Below are 23,482 nucleotides of genomic sequence, written 5' to 3' on the forward strand. Positions count from 1 at the left end.
CACACACCCACACATATATATGCCTATGTAAAAGTTCACGATGTTCGCCAATTTCAAAGCAGTTATTTTCTTATCCTTTGCGGTGATTTAAGTTAAGAGTGATGGTGGAAAAGAGGTTATTTATTAAATTTCATTTTAAACTTTTACATCATATATTCTCTATCCTTTATGAAACTGAAAAGCAGCAGATTTTAATTGAATCAAATTGTTAAATAAAAGTTTGAAGGTTGGCCAATAAAAGATTCCGAACAAAAGATTTAATCAAATTATATCATTCTCATCATTTAATCTTGTTGTCCTTCAATTTGGTAAGTTTTAAAAATTATTATGTCAAATTTAATTCATTTTTAGTTTCTTTGTCTTTAGAATAATAACAAACTTATCTTTTGTGAGTCATTCAAAGTTTGTATTAAAGAACACCAATACAACATAATGTCTACTTGTCTGTTTTTTTGTACCAAAGATATCATTTAACTTTGGTTCATATTTAAAATTTATTCTGAAAAGACTATTATTTTCAGTTGTTTCTTTTGTGGAGATGCTGGTTTGTTGGAGTGTGAGGGTTGCAATGGAAAAGTTGTTGCTTGTTCGCCAGGTATACTACATCTTGTAGGATATTTATACCTACACAAGAGAGGGTCAGGTCCATGTTTTCCTGGCTGTTCATTGAATAATAATATTTAATTATTAGGACATCTATACCTACACGAAAGAGGCTCAGGTCCATGTTTTCCCTGGCTGTTCATTGAACCATAATATGCATAATTATTGGGACATCTATACCTACACAAGAGAGGATTAGGTCCATGTTTTCCCTGGCTGTTCATTAGACAATAATATGTACAATATATAATTATTAGGACATCTATACCTACACAAGAGAGGCTCAGGTCTATGTTTTCCCTGTCTGGTCATTGAACAATAATATTTAATTATTAGGACATCTATATCTACACAAGAGAGGCTCAGGTCCATGTTTTCCCTGGCTGGTCATTGAACCATAATATGTATAATTATTAAGACATCTATACCTACACAAGAGAGGCTCAGGTCCATGTTTTCCCTGGCTTTACATTGAACAATAATATGTACATTGTATATATATAATTATTAGGTCATCTATACCTACACAAGAGAGGCTCAGGTTCATGTTTTCCCTGGCTGTTCATTAGACAATAGTATGTATAATATATAATCATTAGGTCATCTATACCTACACAAGAGAGGGCCAGTTCCATATTTTCCCTGACTTTACATTGAACAATATTATGTAAATTGTAAATATATGATTATTAGGTCATCTATACCTACACAAAAGAGGCTCAGGTCCATGTTTTTCCTGGCTTTACATTGAACAATAATATGTACATTGTAAATATATAATTGTTAGGTCATCTATACCTACACAAGAGAGGCTCAGGTCCATGTTTTCCCTGGCTGGTCATTGAACAGCCTGATGTTGGTCGCTGTATGGTAACATCCAGGTACAAAATTTAGTACTTAAGCTTAATTAAGATGGACAGACGGACAGACAGGCATCGTTTTACTTTTTATTTTGGCTTGCCCTAATTATAATTTGCTATTGTGTAGATTAGTTTTTAACAAAATACAGAAATATCTGTACAAATTTGAATCTAATTAAATACTCCAATCTTACATTTTGTGTCGCAGGAGAGTGAAAGCTGGAGAAACCTTATTTATGGAAGAACCTGTAGTTGTAGGTAAAATTTTATTAAATGGTTTTAGCATGGAAGATATATGAATCACAACTAAATTTTTTTTCAATAATTTTTTTTGAAAACCACAATTACATTGCAATGTCCAAGGAAAAAGTTAAAAAATATCCGTTTTTTAAACAATTTCCATCAAATGATACGATACAAGTATTTTCAGCTAGGATCATTTGTTGTATCCAGCGAAAGATATTTATCTTGACATTAGTTTCATAACTATTTTAATATCTTAAAAAATCACGAAACCTCCCATTGTTGAATTTCTCTTATTTATTTTGCTAGTAAATGTATCGTAAATAAAATAATATAATATTGATGTTATTTCTATATTATCAGGTCCCAACCAAACAGGCAGTGCAATCTGTCTGTCCTGTTACAGTTCCCTGCCCCAACCTGCAGATTATCTGTGCTCCAGATGTTCCTATCCCCTCTGTGGACCAGGAAATTATTTTTAAACAAATTTATTTATCCTTATTATCGTTCATTTAGGCATGTTCGAATTGTCCTATCGATTTAGAATTTTTTATCATGCTTCCTACAACAATTGGGTACAATTTAAAATTATTACCAGAAAGTCAATATGTTAATTTCTCACTATTTGGCAGCAAAATATAACTATCTTATTTATCTGAATTTTGGAACAATGATTCCTAGTACATCAAGGTTAATTTTTTTAAGCAAGCATATCTATGATAATGTATTTTTAAAAAAGGTATACCCTTAAACATTACGCAATATTGCAATACATTTATTCAAAATTTTGTTTAGACTTTACTACAGTTTGATATTCTGCTTATCTATAATACAAAGTAGCTTGATGTCTGTCTGTCTGTCTGTACGTCCGTCTGTCCGTCCGTCTGAAGCTTAAGATCTCGGTAACCACTGAACCGATTGGATTCTACTCTTCAGGGTATATACCTATCAGTCCTGTGGTGGTTTTAAGCTATTTTCTTTGTGGGGTTTGGGACACCCCCAACCCCCCCAAAAATGAAAATTCCCCCCCCCCCCCCAATTTTTTTTTCCAGAAGATTTCCTTGGTTCTTTTTTTTGCAGAAGATTTCCTTGGTCATTTTTTTTATGCAAAATATTTCCTTGGTCCTTTTTTTATGCAGAAGATTTCCTTGGTCCTTTTACGAATTTCGCCTAATTTTATTTTGATCACCTCTTGGGGCAAAGCCCCAAGAGGCTAGGGGCGAAGCCGCTAGCTAAGTTATAACACTTTAACAAATGTTACATTTTCAGTCCTATAAAACTCTTTCATAAAAGGAAAGCATGGTTTTTCAATTATATCTAAAAAAAATAAGAAATATGTTAATGAAATATAAAAACAATATAATACAATTAAAGCAATTTAAATTAAATTATGATATTGAACTTTTTATTTAAATTCTAAGTATATATAATATCTAAAAAAAAGTTTATATACGACCAAACATAGATAGAGGAAGAAACTTGGCGCATGGCCATGTAGGGACAAGAAATACTAACTTTTGTAACTGTACTTCTTGGCTCATCATATCCCGATGTTTAATTGCATCGCTACTAAAAATTAACAATTAATGTTTAAATGATTAAATTAGATTGTGAACTAAACACTATTCACAAGGATGAGTGTAGAATATTGGCTAGAGGAAGTCCTCCAGTTTTTAAGGTAAAAAATATAAAAAATAATATCACACTAACATTACCTGATTTACGTTGATAAAACCAGCAGAAACATTTTTGTAGAATTTAGACTGAGAAAAGTTTAATGGTTTCATTTATTAAATATTCATTTCTATAAAGAACTAGAGTTGGCTCGTCTATATCTCGCTATTGGCTAGTGTTCTATAAGTATATATCTATTTCTCAATAAATTAATTTTCCGCCCCCGCCATTACTATCTAAAAGAAAGAAGTAAATATTTAATAATTTAAATGATTTTAAAAAGATTTTTTCAATTTTTTTTTTTCACATTACCATCACCAAAGGGTTAATATGATTAAAATTTTAGTTTCAATATTTGAACACATAGGAAGTGTCGCCACAATCGAATTCTTTTAAAACAAAGTTTTCTTAAATTTACTATATTATAAATTTTGTTTTTCTTTTTTATGATTAGAAATTAAATACATCAATATAATGTAAATAGCAACATGAAATGAAAAAAATGAATTTATTTTTAATAAAGTAAATAATGGGTCTTATCGTTCTGGGCAATGAGAGTTTATTATGGATTATGGGAGCACTATGAGCTTTAAACGATTATCCTTGGAAAATTTGAGCTCATTTATAGACATTTATTTCCTATATAGATCATGTCATGGATCTTGAAGCAATAAATCAGGCCCTTTTGTAAATGTTAAAAATTGGAAGAATCTATTAAATAAAAGTTATCGCAAATATACTTAGTAAATAAGTTAATATGTCCGATATTTTTTTTTTATGTTTTTAGGAAGACGAGCCAACAGAAGCTTACCACTGCATATTACCCCTCAGGTATAGTATTTTCATATTTTAATACATTCAATAATCTTAATAATAAAAAGAACTTGTTTCAATTGCTAAAATTTATTTCCAAATACCATTACATTGTAAGATGAACTCAAAACATAGCAAGCGAGAATTATTTCTCCACTTAAGTAAAAAGGTTTAACACAACCTTATCTTAATAGATAGATATTCCAAACTTTAGTTTGATCTTATTATTTTTAGGCTTGTACTGCTAAGCCGGTCAGATCCAGAAAAATATGACCTTGTCAGAGCCCTCATGGACCATGAGGAGGAGAGATGTAAAGGTATATTTCTTTTAATTTCAAAACATATTAGACAAATCAGAAAATATTTAATCAAATAAAAGACATAAAAGTAATTTATAAAATTAAAAAAAGATTGAACAAGTAGACAAAAAAGGTTAAAGGAAAGACTTGGCAAGTAACGTTAATTGAAACAAAATTATGTTAGGTTAGGTTAGGTTGAGTAAGCTTTGAGAGTTTTAGCTGCACGTTGGTTATGTGGGGTACGGTTGTAAGTTCTCCTACCGCCGTTTCAGGGAAACCCAGGGAGAGAGGGGTCATGGTGATCTATATTACACCAGTCCCCAAAGTTTTATAATTACGTTTTCTGATTCGTTGGCAACTTTTAATGAATTTTGATTTGTTGGTTAATTAAGTTTAGTGTCATTTGTTATTTAAGGGTTAACTTTGTGTATCAGCATCGGGGAAATACATCAGTTTAGCTTATCCCTCTAGATCCTGGAAAACTGTAGGGTTGTGGTGTATAATCATTAATTTTTATCTTTACTTATATGCAAACAGATTGCTCGGCAGATTCACGTTTAGCCGCAAAATTGGCAGCTACAACGCCTCTCTTTTCTGAAAGCGACTGACTGATACTGCGGATGTATCTTATCATGATTTTAAAATTCATAATAGAAATATCTAATTCTTATAACTATTTCAACTAGAGGAACAGTTTTTGTATTCATTCTAACTATTTCTTTTTCAATTTTCTTTTTATTACTTTTATCTGAGATAGAAATATTTTATTTTCCTTATTACTTGGCCTTTGTTAACTAAATTTATTACGACGCGATAAAAGTTAAATTTTATAATGTATACTATATTTAAGAATTGATTTTTTTGGTTAGATTTTGTTAGATTTACAATTAAATTTATTACAATTTCATTTAAACGTAAACTATATTTTGGAGTTATATGACAAATATATCAAGCTACTGATTCTGAAAGCTGAAAGACTATAGGGGGTTATATTTCAGGAGAAGACTGGAAGACTACAGAAAGAACTGTAGTACAACATATACTGGATAATTATAAACATATATTTCAGGAGAAGACTGGAAGACTACAGAAAGAACTGTAGTACAACATATACTTGATAATTATAAACATATGTTTCAGAAGGAGACTAGAAGACTACAGAAAGAACTGTGGTGCCGCATATACTTGATAATTATAAACATATATTTCAGGAGAAGACTGGAAGACTACAGAAAGAACAGTAGTGCAGCATATACTTGATAATTATAAACATATATTTCAGGAGAACACTGGAAGACTACAGAAAGAACAGTAGTGCAGCATATACTTGATAATTATAAACATATATTTCAGGAGAAGACTGGAAGACTACAGAAAGAACAGTAGTGCAGCATATACTTGATAATTATAAACATATATTTCAGGAGAAGACTGGAAGACTACAGAAAGAACTGTAGTACAGAATATACTTGATAATTATAAACATATATTTCAGGAGAAGACTGGAAGACAACAGAAAGAACTGTAGTACAGCATATACTTGATAATTATAAACATATATTTCAGAAGGAGACTAGAAGACTACAGAAAGAACTGTGGTGCCGCATATACTTGATAATTATAAACATATATTTCAGGAGAAGACTGGAAGACTACAGAAAGAACAGTAGTGCAGCATATACTTGATAATTATAAACATATATTTCAGGAGAAGACTGGAAGACTACAGAAAGAACAGTAGTGCAGCATATACTTGATAATTATAAACATATATTTCAGGAGAAGACTGGAAGACTACAGAAAGAACTGTAGTACAGAATATACTTGATAATTATAAACATATATTTCAGGAGAAGACTGGAAGACTACAGAAAGAACTGTAGTACAGCATATACTTGATAATTATAAACATATATTTCAGAAGAAGACTGGAAGACTACAGAAAGAACTGTAGTACAGCATATACTTGATAATTATAAACATATATTTCAGGAGAAGACTGGAAGACAACAGAAAGAACTGTAGTACAACATATACTTGATAATTATAAACATATATTTCAGGAGAAGACTAGAAGACAACAGAAAGAACTGTAGTACAACATATACTTGAAAATTATAAACATATATTTCAGGAGAAGACTAGAAGACAACAGAAAGAACTGTGGTGCCGCATATACTTGATAATTATAAACATATATTTCAGGAGAAGACTGGAAGACAACAGAAAAAACTGTAGTACAACATATACTTGATAATTATAAACATATATTTCAGAAGAAGACTGGAAGACAACAGAAAGAACTGTAGTACATAATATACTTGATAATTATAAACATATATTTCAGTAGAAGACTGGAAGACTACAGAAAGAACTGTAGTACAGAATATACTTGATAATTATAAACATATATTTCAGGAGAAGACTGGAAGACAACAGAAAGAACTGTAGTACAGAATATACATGATAATTATAAACATATATTTCAGGAGAAGACTGGAAGACTACAAAAAGAACTGTAGTACATAATATACTTGATAATTATAAACATATATTTCAGGAGAAGACTGGAAGACAACAGAAAGAACTGTAGTACAACATATACTGGATAATTATAAACATATATTTTAGGAGAAGACCGGAAGACTACAGAAAGAACTGTAGTACAGAATATACTTGATAATTATAAACATATATTTCAGGAGAAGACTGGAACACAACAGAAAGAACTGTACAACATATACTTGATAACTATAAACATATATTTCAGGAGAAGACTGGAAGACTACAGAAAGAACTGTAGTACAAAATATACTTGTTAATTATAAACATATATTTCAGGAGAAGACTGGAAGACAACAGAAAGAACTGTAGTACAACATATACTTGATAACTATAAACATATATTTCAGGAGAAGACTGGAAGACTACAGAAAGAACTGTAGTACAGAATATACTTGATAATTATAAACATATATTTCAGGAGAAGACTGGAAGACAACAGAAAGAACTGTAGTACAGCATATACTTGATAATTATAAACATATATTTCAGGAGAAGACTGGAAGACAACAGAAAGAACTGTAGTACAGCATATACTGGATAACTGCAAGGCCAGAGATATAGAAAAGTTTACTGAGCAAGAGGTTAGCTTTAATTTCCATATTAGATTTCAAGGATGCCAATTTTTATTTGTAAACTTTATAAATAGGTGAACCGGATAAAGCTATTTCTTTCATTCTTAATTATAGGATTTGTTTTTCTATATTCCTTTGAAATAAGTGTATTTTTATATAATCTTTATTTAGATTTCAGCTCAACAAAAAATATTTTTATTTTTATAAACAAATATTAATCTTTAAAACTATAAATAATACAGCAGACATAACAAAAAAATTATATTTTAATTTTGAGACCATTGTTTAATATCTTGATAAAATCCGGGATTTTAAGTTTTATTAGCAGAGTTGCTGTATAGTTAAATAAATGTTTGTTGAATGAATAAAGTTGTCGGCTTTTTTTGCTTGTATTTTTTATTGTTTGAGAGTGATTGTAGCAGGGATTATAAGGGATAAGACAATGGATGATAAATTGATGTTCAACCCTAATGATGATAGACAAAATTACCTCTTATGTAGATTAAATCTGTTGGTTGGGACGTTTAGAAACTCAACTTTGTACATTATTCCCTTCCTCCCTGGTGTAACATATGAGTTAAAGAGGAGCTATAATCTATTAAATACAGTAGTCAGCATTTATGTTTAGATTTATAATGCTGGCTACAGCTAGCCACAGCTTCTAGAGGGCACACCTATCAATTTAAGCTGTTTTAGCGAGTCAGTCTTTGTTTGATCTTGAATACTGGTAAGGTCTCCTACCTTAGCTTGAACTAGGTGTTCGCAGAGGGGTTATTGCTGCTGACTTGTAGGTAAATCCTCGTCAGTAGCCTTTGGATAGGGCTCATTAGTCTACTTACTTGGGGTTTAGATTATATTGGTTATAATCTACTTAATATATAATTATTCATTGATAACTGTTTGATTAATTACAATACATAATATTAACCATCTTATAAACATTGGGTTTATTATTGGTTTGTGTAGCGTTCCTACTCTATAATTAGACTTTAAAGTACGTCTGTCTCCACGACACTGGTTTGATTCGATTGCCTTCTCAATTCATAATTAATCAGTCCAATTTTGAATCAAAACATAATTCATTATCATATATTATTTCATTACTTATTGGTTATGAACAAAATTCTTAATCTCTAACTTTTTATTTTCATATTTTAGTTGAGACGGGCAATTGGTGTGTTAGAAGTAAACAGCTACGAAGTACACAGTTTTGTCAGGTAAATGCACGCCTTTAGATTATATATCGAAGAATTGCCAGATACTCAATACTCATATCAGAATTTGCATTCTAACAACACATACAAACAAGAACTTCTTAAATTTTAGATAGTCGTCAGAAATTTTGGTTTTATCTAGTAAAAGTAAAGTTGGCGGTTGGACTGTTCATGGAATGCTTTATCCGCCACTTTTATTTTCAATTTTATTACATTCACTTTTTTATTTCAACTAAAACTTTCATGTCTTGTTGTCATTGCTGCTCTTCCTTTGGAAAAAAATAACCTTGCCTAAAGAAATTACAACACCAAGAAAATCTTGTTTCTTACACGTTTGATTGCGGAGTTGAATGAACTTTAAGGAAATGAAAATATTTGATTTAAAACTGGATAGAAAAGTTGTACCAAGTCTGAAACACTTAAAATACTCAATAGTTGCTTATGGTCAAACGGTTGGCCTCGCAGCATAAGATCGTACTTCACTTGAGCCGATTCTACAAAAAAAAGAAAAGAAAAAAAGACGCTAAAATGTGATTTTTCGCCAAAATCCTTTGAATCAATTCTAGATATGTGCAATCTTAAGCTGCGTTGACAGCCGTTTGGCCAAGAACATTATTGAAAATGTTTTTCTTCTATATTGACTTGATCCGAAAAATCTGATTTGCATTTCATATACATTATAGCAACGGGTTTCATATGGAATTTCAATGACTTTTTTTTCAAATAGAATATTGGTTTGTATACATGAAATAAAATGATTATCGAAGTTTTTGATAAACTAAATATAAATTTTGCATTTCAATAAAAATTGTTAAAAAATATTTCCTTCCAGTAAACCAGCATCTTTGTTTTTATCGTTTTAACAAACTACTAGCATCTATCTAACTATAATTATATTACTAGTTGTGGTTACAGAGGTTGTCATCCAACTTCTAGCTTACTCTCCCATGGTTGTGTAGCTAACTATAATTCTATTACTAGCTGTGGTTACAGAGGTTGTTATCCAACTACTAGTATACTCTCCTATATTTGTATAGCTAACTATAATTATATTACTAGTTGTGGTTACAGAGGTTGTTATCCAACTTTTAGTATACTCTCCCATGGTTGTGTAGCTAACTATAATTATATTACTAGTTGTGGTTACAGAGGTTGTTATCCAACTACTAGTATACTCTCCCATGGTTGTGTAGCTAACTATAATTATATTACTAGTTGTGGTTACAGAGGTTGTTATCCAACAGCTAGCTTACTCTCCCATGGTTGTATAGCTAACTATAATTATATTACTAGTTGTGGTTACAGAGGTTGTTATCCAACTACTAGTATACTCTCCCATGGTTGTGTAGCTAACTATAATTATATTACTAGTTGTGGTTACAGAGGTTGTTATCCAACTACTAGTATACTCTCCCTTGGTTGTGTAGCTAACTATAATTATATTACTAGTTGTGGTTACAGAGGGTGTTATCCAACTACTAGTATATTCTCCCATGGTTGTGTAGCTAACTATAATTATATTACTAGTTGTGGTTACAGAGGTTGTTATCCAACTACTAGTATATTCTCCCATGGTTGTGTAGCCAACTATAATTATATTACTAGTTGTGGTTACAGAGGTTGTTATCCAACTACTAGTATACTCTCCTATATTTGTATAGCTAACTATAATTATATTACTAGTTGTGGTTACAGAGGTTGTTATCCAACTACTAGTATACTCTCCCATGGTTGTGTAGCTAACTATAATTATATTACTAGTTGTGGTTACAGAGGTTGTTATCAAACTACTAGCTTACACTCCCATGGTTGTGTAGCTAACTATAATTATATTACTAGTTGTGGTTACAGAGGTTGTTATCCAACAGCTAGCTTACTCTCTCATGGTTGTGTAGCTAACTCAAGGTAAAGTGACTTTTGTTTCAAAGAAATTAAATTAAGACAAGCGAATATTAAGAAACGCAGAATTACATCATATTCAATATTTATGAAACGTATTACTTAGAAGTCAAAATTTATTAAAAACAGATTAATTAATATGGACTTACAAACGTACTAATATACTATTATACCGATGCTTCGCTTATTAAAATCTGCGAACTCGTTTTAGGAATCACCATTTCATAACCAATTTAATTAGCAATAATTAGCAAACTTTAGATTTGTATCTTTATTAACAGCCGATTAAATCTCGTTTGTGGCTTAAATTGACCGTTCAATTTTTATTATAACCAGCATATACTACCAAAAATCAAATTTAAAATTATTATTATTTCAGGCATATTTGGAACACTGAGCCACCATATACAAACACATGCATAGGTAAATAATTAAAGTAACACAATAGAGGAGGAAGGGGTTTAATAACTGTATGTCCTCACCCCTTGGACCCAGTGCCAACTTTCTATGGGTTCTTTAAATGTTAAATATTAACACAAAAAAAGTAGCTTCCAAAGAGCAAAAAGCAATTTGCTAGACGACGAAAAAAGTTCTTAAACATTAGATCCAGGTAGTTGTATGGATTATATATCTAAACTATTACATTTATTGGTATAGGTAAAAAAACCTATATTATAAAAAATTTCTTTCCTTCAATAAATCTAATGCCAAAAACGTTACATTATTATTTTATGCTATGTTTAAGTCAAGCTGTATAATAATTCAATAAAACTTAAATAATACAGCTTTCCTTCCTCCAAGATATTATTTTAAGAAAACATTTATTTTCCAATGGACCGGTAAAGTCAAACTGTATGAAGTAGAGCATCCGCTCATCAGGGGATGTATGTGTTCGAATCTGGGCCCTAACCGTATCATAATTAAAGAATCTTAAAATTATAACAACTGCTCCTATGTCAGATTAACAACATTTGGAGTAAGAGTAGAAGAGAACTCATTACAATTGGTAGTTAGGACTACCAGGCAATGGTTTGTTTGAAACGTTTCTATAGGTAATAATCAGAGTTGTAGTTCAAAGTTGCTAGTCATAATTTATTTGTACAGCTACTGTTGACATAGAGGCGGGAACCGAAGTGATTACCAGCTACGCTGCCCCAACAGAATGCTCCTTGTTTAGGTAAAATTTGAAAATTTCATTAGATCCAAATCTATAACAGAGGGTCATATCGAAGATGATTAATTTTATAATATTTAATATCATCAAAATTTAGTTTTACCTTTTTTATGTATTTTTTTTTAAAATTTTTGTTTACCTTTTATGCTAATCGTATAAATCATCAATCTCATTGGGTCTATCCATTTCCACTTACAGTCATTAAAAAAAGATAGAAAAGATAAACATAAGTATGTAAAATACAATCTACAACTTGAGCAAAGTTGTTTTCCTTGCGACAGGAAATAGTGAATAGATTAATAAAATCCATTTCCACTAACTTTGCTTGGGGTCAAGTATTCTGGATTGTGAGCAAGGTAATACAAAAATTATCCTAGAAGAAAATTAGAAAAAGGGATCTCTCTATGACCTTAAAGAGTAACTGTTTTTGCGTATTTTTAAAATTCTGGATCTTAACTTAAAATTAAAATTGGCCCCCAAAAAAGTTACCCCTTCCCTCCAAAATTTTTAAATCTGAAATTAGATAAAAAGCATGGAGTCCAAAGAGGCTAGGGGCTTTGTTGCTAGTTTGATTTCAAATTAAATTAAAAAAAGAGTAAAGTTATAGTAAGCTTATTTAGTAAAGTAAAAGCAAAACATGTTCAAACTTAGAAAACAGTATAAAAAGATGTTTATTTATACTTTGCAAACATAATACACAATTTGTATTTTTAGAGTATAATTTTGCTGTCTTATACCATAAAGATAAAATCTTATAAAGGAAAAATTCAAGGACATCGTAGTCCAAATAATAAAGTTAGAAAATAGAGGGAGCAAGGGTACATGACTATATAGAACTATCGCAAAGACCTACCAACACAATCCCATTGCTCAAGAAATTTGACAGCTTAGACTCTAAAATGGCGAGTTTTATACAGGGTTTTTCATTTTTAGAAACAATACCCTAACTATAAAATTTATTATGTATTTGTGTTTGTCCTTTATAGATAATGCATATATCTTAAAATTAATAAAGTAAAAAAAAAACAATTTTGGCGTTGTCAAAAAATTATAAAATCGTAAACATCTGGATAGTAATTTCATTACAAGCTGTCTTGAGTACAATTATTTCGGAAAGTATACATTATTTCCATTTTTTATAATAACAATATTAAAGTTCAAGTTAACAGCACTATAGATTTAATTTGTTTTTAAAAATATATTTCTTTTTTAGGAGGCTTTTAAATCTTTATCTTAGTACTAGATAGATAACTTTCTTCCTTACAACTTTCCTAAATAGTTTAACTGTCCATAGCAATGTGAACTGAACCAGAGCGCATGTCTGTGTATATGTCATATTTAGTAGCGAAGCTACTCTATAATTCACTTTGTCTATCCATCAGAAAGTCCGAATTTTTATTCAATGAACTTGTAATTAAAATCAATTGTATTTGTTTTTTTATAAAAGGATATTATATCCTAATAAATATATGTAAATTATTTCAAATTGTAGCTCATTTATGACACTATACATGCTATACTCTGCTTTTACAGTTACCAAATGAATGTAATTATTTTAAATTCCTGAAAATCATAAAAATCTGTAAATTGCTATATACATTTTCAATATTTCATGCAATAAATCAACTGTTTTTTGAAAGACATATTTGTTAAATGTTGCTAAACTTGATATCATCATCCTTGTTAGAATGTACTATAGTATTTGAATAAAAAATGTATTATTATTTTTTGAAGCTAGCTTTTCAATAATTACGCCTAATTTCTGTTAGATTTACTGATAATTATCATATAATAATTTTTTGCTTATTTTCAAGGTCTTACTATTCTAATTATATATACATTATTATGTTTAATAAGAAAATTCCGACATTCATCTTAGGTTATTTTTTTTTTAAATTGCTATCTTTGAATTAAATATTCAAATAAAATTACACAGTACAAATAATAAAAAACAGGTTTTGCTTACAAAACACAATCAAAACACTTTTGAAAAGATAGCATTGATTTTAAATGATAAATATGCTCCAAATTTTTACAAAAATTAGGCAAAACATTTATATTTTGTCGTTGATAACAATATCTTATTCTTATACTCTTATTTACAAATAGTTTTACACTAAAATCTTTTGATTTAATTGTTTTAACTCTTGTACATTAGGTCACATGACTTTAATTAATAATAAAGGTCCCCCAAATCCTTATACCAAAATATACGGTGGTTTTGATTAATTAGTGAAGTTCCTTCAAATCTTATTCCAATGACAGCTTATGAGCTTTCTAGCAGCTAAGTGAGAAAGCAAAATTTCTATCGATAAACAACCTTCTGCAGCGTCAGGGGTCTTTAAAAAAAGAAAATGGTTTTATAGCTATTTATCACTCTATATATATTACTTTAATGTCCAAATCTATTTCAAACTCTTGGCTTCGTAACCCAGTAAAATCCGCCGGATTACAACCGTTCTTAGCCATACTGAAAATCATTATAATAATTAAAAATTACTAGAATGATATAATTATAAGAAAAGAATATTTTTCAGATTATGTTCTGATCCTCATTTGGACGTACCACCCCATACCACGATTATATAGTATTTTGGCTTGTAATAAAGCCATGCATATTAGGGAGGGAGGTAGGGGACTTTGGGATGTTTATTACACTAGTCCCCAAAGTTTTAGAATGGCTTTTTGCTAATTGTTGCCTGAATATTAATAACCTTGCGGACTTTTATTGAATTTTGATTTGTTGGTTTATTACTTTGATTGTCTAAACTTTTCAACTACAAATTGTAATATACAGAAGGGATAATAAGTTTACCATCATTGGGGATGTTCATCAATTTATCGGCCATTGTCTTATACCTTTAGATTCCTGTATAAATGAAAATTTTATGTACTCTACAAAGTGTACGCTTGCCTCATTTAATATATTTCCATCTTATATAAGAACAAAGAGATATAAAGAGAAAGGCAAAGCTTAAAATGAAGATTTATATCCTATTTTACAATTTCAATGTTCCTTTAAAGTCATTATGGCATAATTTGAGACCTCTTAAAGAATAGTCATAGGTTGTTAAAAAAATGATCGATTTCTTTTCCAAATTTTGGTTGTTCAGTCCAAATCAATAAATTATCTAAAATTGTGGCATTTCTGTATTGAATGTAGCCGTATTTTTAATTATGCCAAAAATAGTTTTGGACCTTATTATTTGGAATCTATTTTATTACTAAAGAATTTGCGTTAAAACTTTATTTAAAATTTTGCACTTTGTTTTTTTTCAATATGTTTAAAATAAAGGGGGGGGGGGGGAGGATTTATTGCTCGAATAGGCAGTTTACGGGAAACCGTCCATACACCTCGAATTTATTTAATGAATATGTATTGTGTAAATTTTTAAAGCTAGCCTAGACATAAATTTAACCAAGACTTATTTCTTTTCTATTTTTAACTTTTTTCTTTATCTTTATAACGAAATAACAGGATCTCTGTGTGTCTGTCTGTGTACCGCTGATCTGATAAGGTTTTCCTTTACATGGTAGCTTCTCATAGGTTCTGGGAAGGTTTACAACTATTTTGGAGGAGGGTTACATCACTTTCCCAAGATGAATGACCCCTAGAGTCATTTTGGGGCGTAGCCGCTAGTATGAAGCTAACAAATTTTCTCAAAAAAATTTCGCATTTGAAGCAAGAAGTAGAATTATGACAAAATTACAAAATATTACAAAATGAAAATTTTAAAAATTCTTTTGGAAGAGAAGAATAGACGTAGTTCAAAAAACATAAAATCTAGGGGCGCAGCTGCCATAAATGGAATTGAAATTTTACAGATATATGATTAAGTGTTTTTTTTGAAAATATAAAACAAATACATTTTACTGAAAAAATATGTTCTTAATTGAAACAGACACCCTGTAATTTTATATTCTATGGCTGTATTAAACTGGCTGCAGGCAAATAAATCAATTTCCCCTTTTATGTAGATATTTATATACTTATACTTGGGAGAAACGACTTATACAGATAAGCATAGCATACATGAATAGGTCAATGAAAAATGTTTTATTATAAATTGAAATATATTTACATTTTTATAGGTTAATAAAACTTGACAAACAAGATAGGAAGATGACATTGGGCTGTTTTTAGTCCCCAAAAGTTTAATAATAACGTTTTCATAAACAACTTTATGGACTTTTGTTGAATTTTGAGTGTTCAAACATTGCAACCACTAAATGTAATCTACAGAAGGAGTAGAAGGGATATCACAAATTTGAAAGATTATTTGAGCATTGTGAAACCTTTACTTGCAGAAGTGCATTTTGGATGATTCTTTGTATTACCCAAAATTAATGGAGTGGAAGAATAAAAGTATTAGAAAAACCATTCTTCACCTTTTTCATTGCATTTCTTCAAAAGTGTTCACTCAGTTGTAAAAAAGTTTTATTTTATATAAAAAAAAGAATATAAGTCTTTAACTATTTTGCTGTAAATATTCTCTAGAAGCCTTGTTTTTTTTATCAGGCGGTGAGAAAATTATCTTCTTCATTTCAAAAAATGATAAAAAATGCACATCCAAATGATGATACACAAAAATTGCCCTTTCTGTAGATTACAATTACTAGTTAGGATACCCAACAAAATGAACGAACCAATCAAACTTCAATAAAAGTCCCCAAGGTTGTTAGGTAAACGAATAAGAAAACGTAATTATAAGACTTGGGGAACTAGTGTAATAAACAGCCCAATGTCCCTTACCTCCCAGCAAATAACGCCAAACTGTAGTTTTAGTTGTTTATATCGTTTATGTTAAATTTTAAAAATCAGTGTAAAAAACCTTTTATTTACCATAAAATGCACATTTTCTACTTTAACAGAAGAATAGCACAAGCTAAAGTTGAAATAAGTTAATAAAAAAGTATTTCTCTGAGCAGAAATATTTCCACAGCTTGTCCAAATATCAGAAAAATTGCATCCCAAGATTTATTGCTGAAAAACACAAGAAACTTATCTTTGATTTAGTATCCTCTACTATTGTATTGTACCTATTCTCTGCTACTATATGGTTGGTTAGGTAAAAATTAATATGTTCAATTAATGCGGTTTTAACAAATATAATGATTTCTGAATCATAGAAAGAAAACAAAGTAGTGGGATTTTGTCGTATTTTCACAGTAGCTTTTGGAAGGTTATTTTAGGAAAGGTTAGATAAATGTTAATGGTTGCCCCGCAGGGCTAGAGCCCCTTTGCAGTGGCTAGAAATAGGATAAAAGCTATTGTTTCTTTCTGTTTATTTTAAAAAAGAATTTTAAAACGCACAGTAGTAATATGGGCATACTTACATTTGAATACTTGATTATAGAGATGCTTCGTTTAATATTTAATAAAGGTAGGAAAAAAGCTAATTATATCAAAAAGCGAAAAATTGTTTTAAAAAAAGACAACATATTAAAAGGAACAAAGTATGAACTACAGAATTGCTACATGCTTTCTAAGTTTTACCTAACTGCTACAGGAATGGCATAAGGATGTTATGCCTGATATAAACTGGAAAGTATTTGTAACATGAAAGACAAATTGAGCTCACAATATGTTGTTTACTGTGTGCTTGGAATTACCCCCAAACAGCATGGCAGCCACGTAACTGCACATCCTAGTGATGGCTTTGGACCAATTAACATAGTTTATTGCTTTACTAGCGGTTACACCCTAGATGCTGCTAGCGGAACGTTAAATGTTAAATCAATGTTTAGATCAGCTGTTAACAAAAAAAATCTAAATGACCGCTAGGGGGCGGTTGTAGAACATGTTTTTTTTGCGATTTCTTTTGGGAAGGGGTGGAACCCTCCCACTAAAAGTTATAAACCTGGACTATGAGAAGCTACACTTTAAATGAGAACGATATAGGTTCAGCGGTTAGCGAGATCCTTCGCTACAGAAAGGTAGACAGAAAGAGATCCTATTACTTTTATAAAAGAATAAATAAGGTTTATAATCTTAGTTAGTTAAGCTTGGCAAGCCCTATAGCATTCATATCAATTAATAAGCCTAGTGAATTATCTATTTGAATTTTAAATTCATTGTTTGTGCAATTCTACTGGAATCTGTGCTTGCAATGAAACTAAATGAGACCACCATGTTTGTTGATGCAATATTTAGTCTTTTTATTATAACAAAATATATATACTCTACAAATCTGGTGTGGTGGTTTGTCTGTCTGTATTTTACGTTGGTATGTACGTCTATTGTATACCTAGTAATAAAAGAATGTGTTATTTTTTCTTATTTCGATTGTTTTTGTTTTAGGCGTAAGAAGTTTGAGGATGGTTGGTACTTTACCTGTCTTTGTGAAAGGTAAAACAATGTAACTTTTCTATAATGTGGTAATGTTTTTGTCTGAAGCAAAGGATCTCTGAAACTAGGTTAGGTTGTGTTTTTTAGGCAGGATTAGTATATGTCATGGGATGGTTTTTTGAAAAATGACCAAGCACACATTTACCAAAAATACGACCTCTATAAGGCTAGGGCTGCAGCCGCAAGTGAAAGATAAAGTACTTTTAAGCTCGTGAGCCACCTACTTGCTTTTGAGCTGTGATTGTGTTTTAAATTAACATCTTTTTTTTAAAATAGGGAGGGGGGACTACAGATTGATTTATTTTGCTACTTTTGTTTTTATAATGTATTCAACCTCAAATTCAAAGCTCAAAAGTTGTTACTTTATGGTGACTGGCCTCAACGGTGGCTAAAATACAGCTTTGACTGTAATTACAAGAGGAAGCACTGCCGGAAACCTTTGGCATCCTTAAATTTTAAAAGATTTAAAAGGATTATTTTAAATTTTCTAGATGTAAGAGTGCAGATGAACTGGGAACAGAATTTAACACTATCCGATGTACACAGTGTACAAAACCTGAGCTCCGAATGGCGGACACTAATAATACACAATCTGATTGGAGTTGCTCAGCTTGTAATAAAAGGTAAAAAGCTAAAAATTTGTTGATTTCCTTGTATTATTATTGTAAAGTATAGTAAAAAGAATAATGACTATCATATGAAATGGAATATACACATTGGAGTACAAAGCACTTTGAATCATTTTTTTAACCCCCCTTCCCCTTTTAACTGAAATCAAGGTGGCCTCCATTCCCGGGAGAGTTTATGTTAAACTGTACAGATTTTAAATTTACGTCCAAAGACCCTACTCCCTCTACCTAATAATATCACATATTGTTGGATATCCTTCTTATTCTACTATAAAAAGTAGCAAGTTTTTTTTGCCTGTAGCTTAAGATTTTAATAACTACTGAACCGATTGAGTTCTCCATTCACATTCGAGAAGCTTCAAATTGGTCCCGGGATGGTTTTAAGCTTTTTCACATTTAAGTTTTGGGATGTTTTCAGGTTACTTTTCCGCCCTTTCCTTTTAATACAAGGCCCCTAGTTGCTATGGCCGCAGTCGCTATTTTGTAATATTTTAATAAGGATAACCAACAATCTAATTATTAAATTGATTATCCAGTGAGAGTTATGAAAGTGTTCGAGAAAGAATTTCTGGCCTTTTCAACAAAATTAAACAAATCTCACTTAAAGACAGGTGAACATTTTAAACATTTTAAATTCTACAGACAAGAAGTACTTACTTTTTTCAAGCCAAGACAAAAGAAGATTAATGTATTATTTTGGTTATAGACAACAACCGATCTTAAGTTTTAGAATTACATTTGTTTTACATTTTACCAGACGTGTGCACTGCACATTTTACCTGGGGGTGCATGAAGTTTATTAAGAATTATTTCCATGCAAATTGGGTTACGTGTTTATAGTGCCAATAAAAATGGGGACAAATTAAATAACTTTTTTATAGGCACTAAAAAAAGCTTCCTTTACCGTTTACCTTAAAATTGAAGTGCCAGTGGCATCTTCGAAACGTGTTGTGAATAATTTCACCACCTAAAGAGTATTTTTTGTCTGGGGTTTGGGGAGGGTTGGGGTTGAAGTGTTGCTTTCCTATATTTTCACAACATATGAAAACTGTTTTACCATTCATGTAAATTTTTGACATTTCGTATGCCATAATATTAATGAGAGTCCCCCTATTCAAGGTTATTTGCCCCCTACCCGTCATATAAGATATAGTACCCCTTTTAAAAAGCTTGGTCGTCCTCGTTTGTTTCCCACTATTTAAAAAGAAAAAGACTTTACCCTATGAATATGAATCTCAAATGTGAAAAAAAACATTTAGAATAAACATAATGGTTAAATACTAAAATGTTTATCTTAACTTATTGTGCAAACTGAAATTTAGCCAAAGGCAAATAAAACTTTATAAAATTTCTTCAGAAGTATTATGTTAAATAAATGTTTTGTGATGTAACTTTACCATTATGTAAAATTTATGCTATAACTTAATAATATATTTTTTTGTATCATAATTATTAGTATACAATTATGTTGTATTGATAATGTGTCTAATCGTTCTTAGAATAGCCATTAAAAGGTTAACTAGATCAAAAAATTTAAATTTTTGAAAAGGACATACAGACTTTAAAAATATAGAATTACAATATTGCTACGCTATCTGTAACAAATTCTATTAGCTTTTTTGTTTCAAATGGATGGAAGGACCAAACTTAATTCTGGAAAAGCAACGTTTGGAATAATTTTGCACATAAAAATCACGAAACCTTTGCGGCCCAAATGAAAAATAAATCTTCAGGTATAGCATGGAGTCATGGTTGAATATTTTGGAAGAAACAGAGAAGATTGTTCATAGTCACCATGCTGCTATTATTGAGGTACGAAGTACGAAACTTTTCTACAATTTTGATATTTCCATCCGATTTTGATCTTTGTTGTTTTCTTCAAATGAATTAAAGATGATTGTTGGTGTAACATATATGTATATATTTTATTATACTGTTAGGTTTTTAAAAATTTATTTCGTTTTTTATCCGCTTGCCTCTAGAGCGTCACCCCACGAATACAATTTGGGCAGGATTTTTTTTATACAACGATATCTGTCTGTCTGTTTTTTTTTTGTACCGAAGGATCTCGCTAACCGCTAAACCGATCGGGTTCTCCTTAACAGGGTAGCTTCTCATAGGTCCTGGGAATGTTTATAACTGTTTGGGGGGGAGGATACCACCACCCTCCCGAGAGAAATCACAAAAAATGGGAAATTTTTTTTACGCCTGAAGACTTCTACGCAACATAAAGATGTATCGTAGAGACTTGATTGCAAAAAAGATAGGTATCGTAGAGACTTGAACCAAAAAAATAAACATTTAAAGTGCCACTAGAGGCTTCTAGGGGCGTATCCGCTAGTACTTATAAAAGGGTTGAAGTGCTTCCATTCAAGTGCTAAATAATTACCCAGGACTAAGTCTAAAAATTGTGGATTTATTGTTGCAGCCGTTTAAGAGATCTTACTACTACCCTATTATACTGTATATTACTGTATTTTTATGTGTGTATTATGAAAAATGAATTGCATATAAAAATTTAATCTTATAAAGTGTATCTTGATTGATGATACACATTTTGTCATGTAATTCACTTTAAATTTTCAAGTTTCAAGTGCCATAATACTAGAATTTAAGGAAATGAAAAATGTTAGATTTTTATAAATGAGTAAGCATTGTTTTTCATAATCAAGAGACATAGACATAGTAATGGAAATTCTAAAGTTTGTATTACAAACATGGAATTCTAGCGTGATAAGCGCTAGCTGCGGAACACGACAAACGGACGATACTCATTTTAATTGTAGAGAAGCTTCAAATAAATATGTCCTCTACAAAATTACTGGCCAATCAACCTATTCAATTATTTGCTTCTATCTTTATCAAAAAAACTTATTTTAGATAAGATGATTTGGCGTAAGTTTTCATGAAAACTAATCTTGTTTTTCCTTCAGATTTGTAAGTGGCTGTTACCCATTCTGTGTCGGGCAGCTGACAAACAAAGCGAGGAGTATCCGGTCAGCCTCATGGAAAAGAAGCTAAGGCTGAGCCAAATCTATAGAGAAGTATTGGATGTCATAGATCCTGGTATTAGCAAGGTAAACTAATTTTTATAAGCATATTAGGAGGAATAAATAAAATAGTATTTAGCAAACAAGGATGAAAACATATATAAAGTTAAGGTCTGAAACAGTACGACAAGCGAACATTAACACTTGCAAATTGTCAGATCTAAATAAACAGAATATATATAAAAAGACAAAGAAAAATAGTAAAGATATTGATTTTGTAGATATAATAAAATTTTATAATTATCCAACTATTATCATATTATTTGGCACTAATATTAAAAAAGATGTCTAACAATAAAAAAATTTCAGAGTAGAGCCAAAGCACTTTACGAGAATTTAGAGACTGATATTTTCCTCACCATGTCAAGAGGAAAGTTACACTTAACATGATTTATTTGTACTTTTAAACATTAAAATTAATTTGTAATTTACACTAAAAAAGTTCATGGCTCTATTATTGTTAGAGATCTTATAACATTTAAAAAAAATACAAATCGTATTCTTCAAAGCGGTATAATTAAATGACTGTCATTATAACATATCTCTAAAAAGTCTTTGCTATATTTTAAAAATTCCTTTTTAATGCTGCGCTTATAATGCTCCTTGTTTAGTGTACACTATGTATCAGGTATCTCTGTCAGTGAAATCAAGGTTCAGAAATGGATACAGGGCTGCCAGCAAATAGTTTTTATTTTCGATACTCTAGGTAAGTTGTAACAGCGCTCGGCCTATAGCCTGCCTTGCCGCGGGCGCTCGTCCCTCTAGCCTTTAACCTAAAAAAGCGCCAAAAGCGGCCAGGTTTCATATTCTTTTTTTTTTTTTGGGGGGGGGGATAGCGTACTAAAATTTTCAAAATTAAAATAAAATTCTAAGAGGATAACCCCCAAACTAGAAACATCCTAAAAAGAAATATATTACATAGTACATATAAACTAGAAATATATTTACATAGTACATATAGATAGTTTGATGGATCCTTTGGTAAAAAATAATTAAGTACAATGTAAGTCTAAAGGAAATTTTTTTGTTTTGTTTTAGGTCAAAACCCTGGATTTGAAAGTATAATGTTCAGAAATGCTGGAACAATTATACAAAGGTAAAACAATCAAGTTGCTTATCTTTAATTACTAAAAGCAATAAAATTTGAATTATAGAAAATTAGGAATGTTTTTTTTAGATTGCAGTTAATGGTTAAAACATACGAGCAATTGGAAAAGAGAGGTTTAATGAACGGAACTGCAGTCCAAGAATTTAAAGAACAGTGGAGCTTTTTAGAACTTTGGAGGTGGCAACCCCGTTGATATTTCATAGTTGAAAACGCTATTATAGATATTTATTAATTTATTATTGTTGTTAATTTTTATTTGTAATAGAGCACTGCCCTTTTTATTTTGTATTATTATCAAAAATTAATTATATCTTATTACACAATTAAATTCTGTTTTTTTATTACTGAAATTAATCTACAAGTTAGGTCTTTCTATCATAATAAGGTATTGCGACGAAGCTGCAGCATAAGTGTTCTTCTACACTGCACT

The 23,482-nt window shown here is 30.5% G+C and overlaps 1 protein-coding gene across 2 annotated transcripts; it reads left to right on the plus strand.

Moving 5' to 3' along the window:
• LOC145321900 (SET domain-containing protein SmydA-8-like) lies at window positions 1-23,380 on the plus strand. Of its 2 annotated transcripts, XM_080163562.1 has the most exons (23): window positions 1-115; window positions 522-595; window positions 1,297-1,326; window positions 1,421-1,484; window positions 1,672-1,721; window positions 2,070-2,172; window positions 3,312-3,384; window positions 4,168-4,211; window positions 4,428-4,510; window positions 7,547-7,638; window positions 8,788-8,846; window positions 10,683-10,748; window positions 11,122-11,165; window positions 11,847-11,919; window positions 18,218-18,265; window positions 18,757-18,888; window positions 19,431-19,505; window positions 20,628-20,706; window positions 21,828-21,971; window positions 22,254-22,312; window positions 22,571-22,650; window positions 22,983-23,040; window positions 23,122-23,380. In XM_080163562.1, exons 1-23 carry the CDS (start codon window positions 102-104, stop codon window positions 23,243-23,245), a joined length of 1,668 nt encoding a protein of 555 aa, XP_080019688.1. In that variant the 5' UTR covers window positions 1-101; the 3' UTR covers window positions 23,246-23,380. The 2 variants fall into 2 exon arrangements, with proteins under 2 accessions (XP_080019688.1, XP_080019678.1); XM_080163552.1 differs by lacking the exon at window positions 1,297-1,326 and having other exon boundaries at window positions 1,391-1,484.
• The last annotated feature ends 102 nt before the right edge of the window (window positions 23,381-23,482 follow it).

Source organism: Acartia tonsa, chromosome 1 (assembly GCF_053477335.1).
Source record: "Acartia tonsa isolate MP-2025a chromosome 1, ASM5347733v1, whole genome shotgun sequence".
Lineage (NCBI taxonomy): Eukaryota > Metazoa > Arthropoda > Copepoda > Calanoida > Acartiidae > Acartia > Acartia tonsa.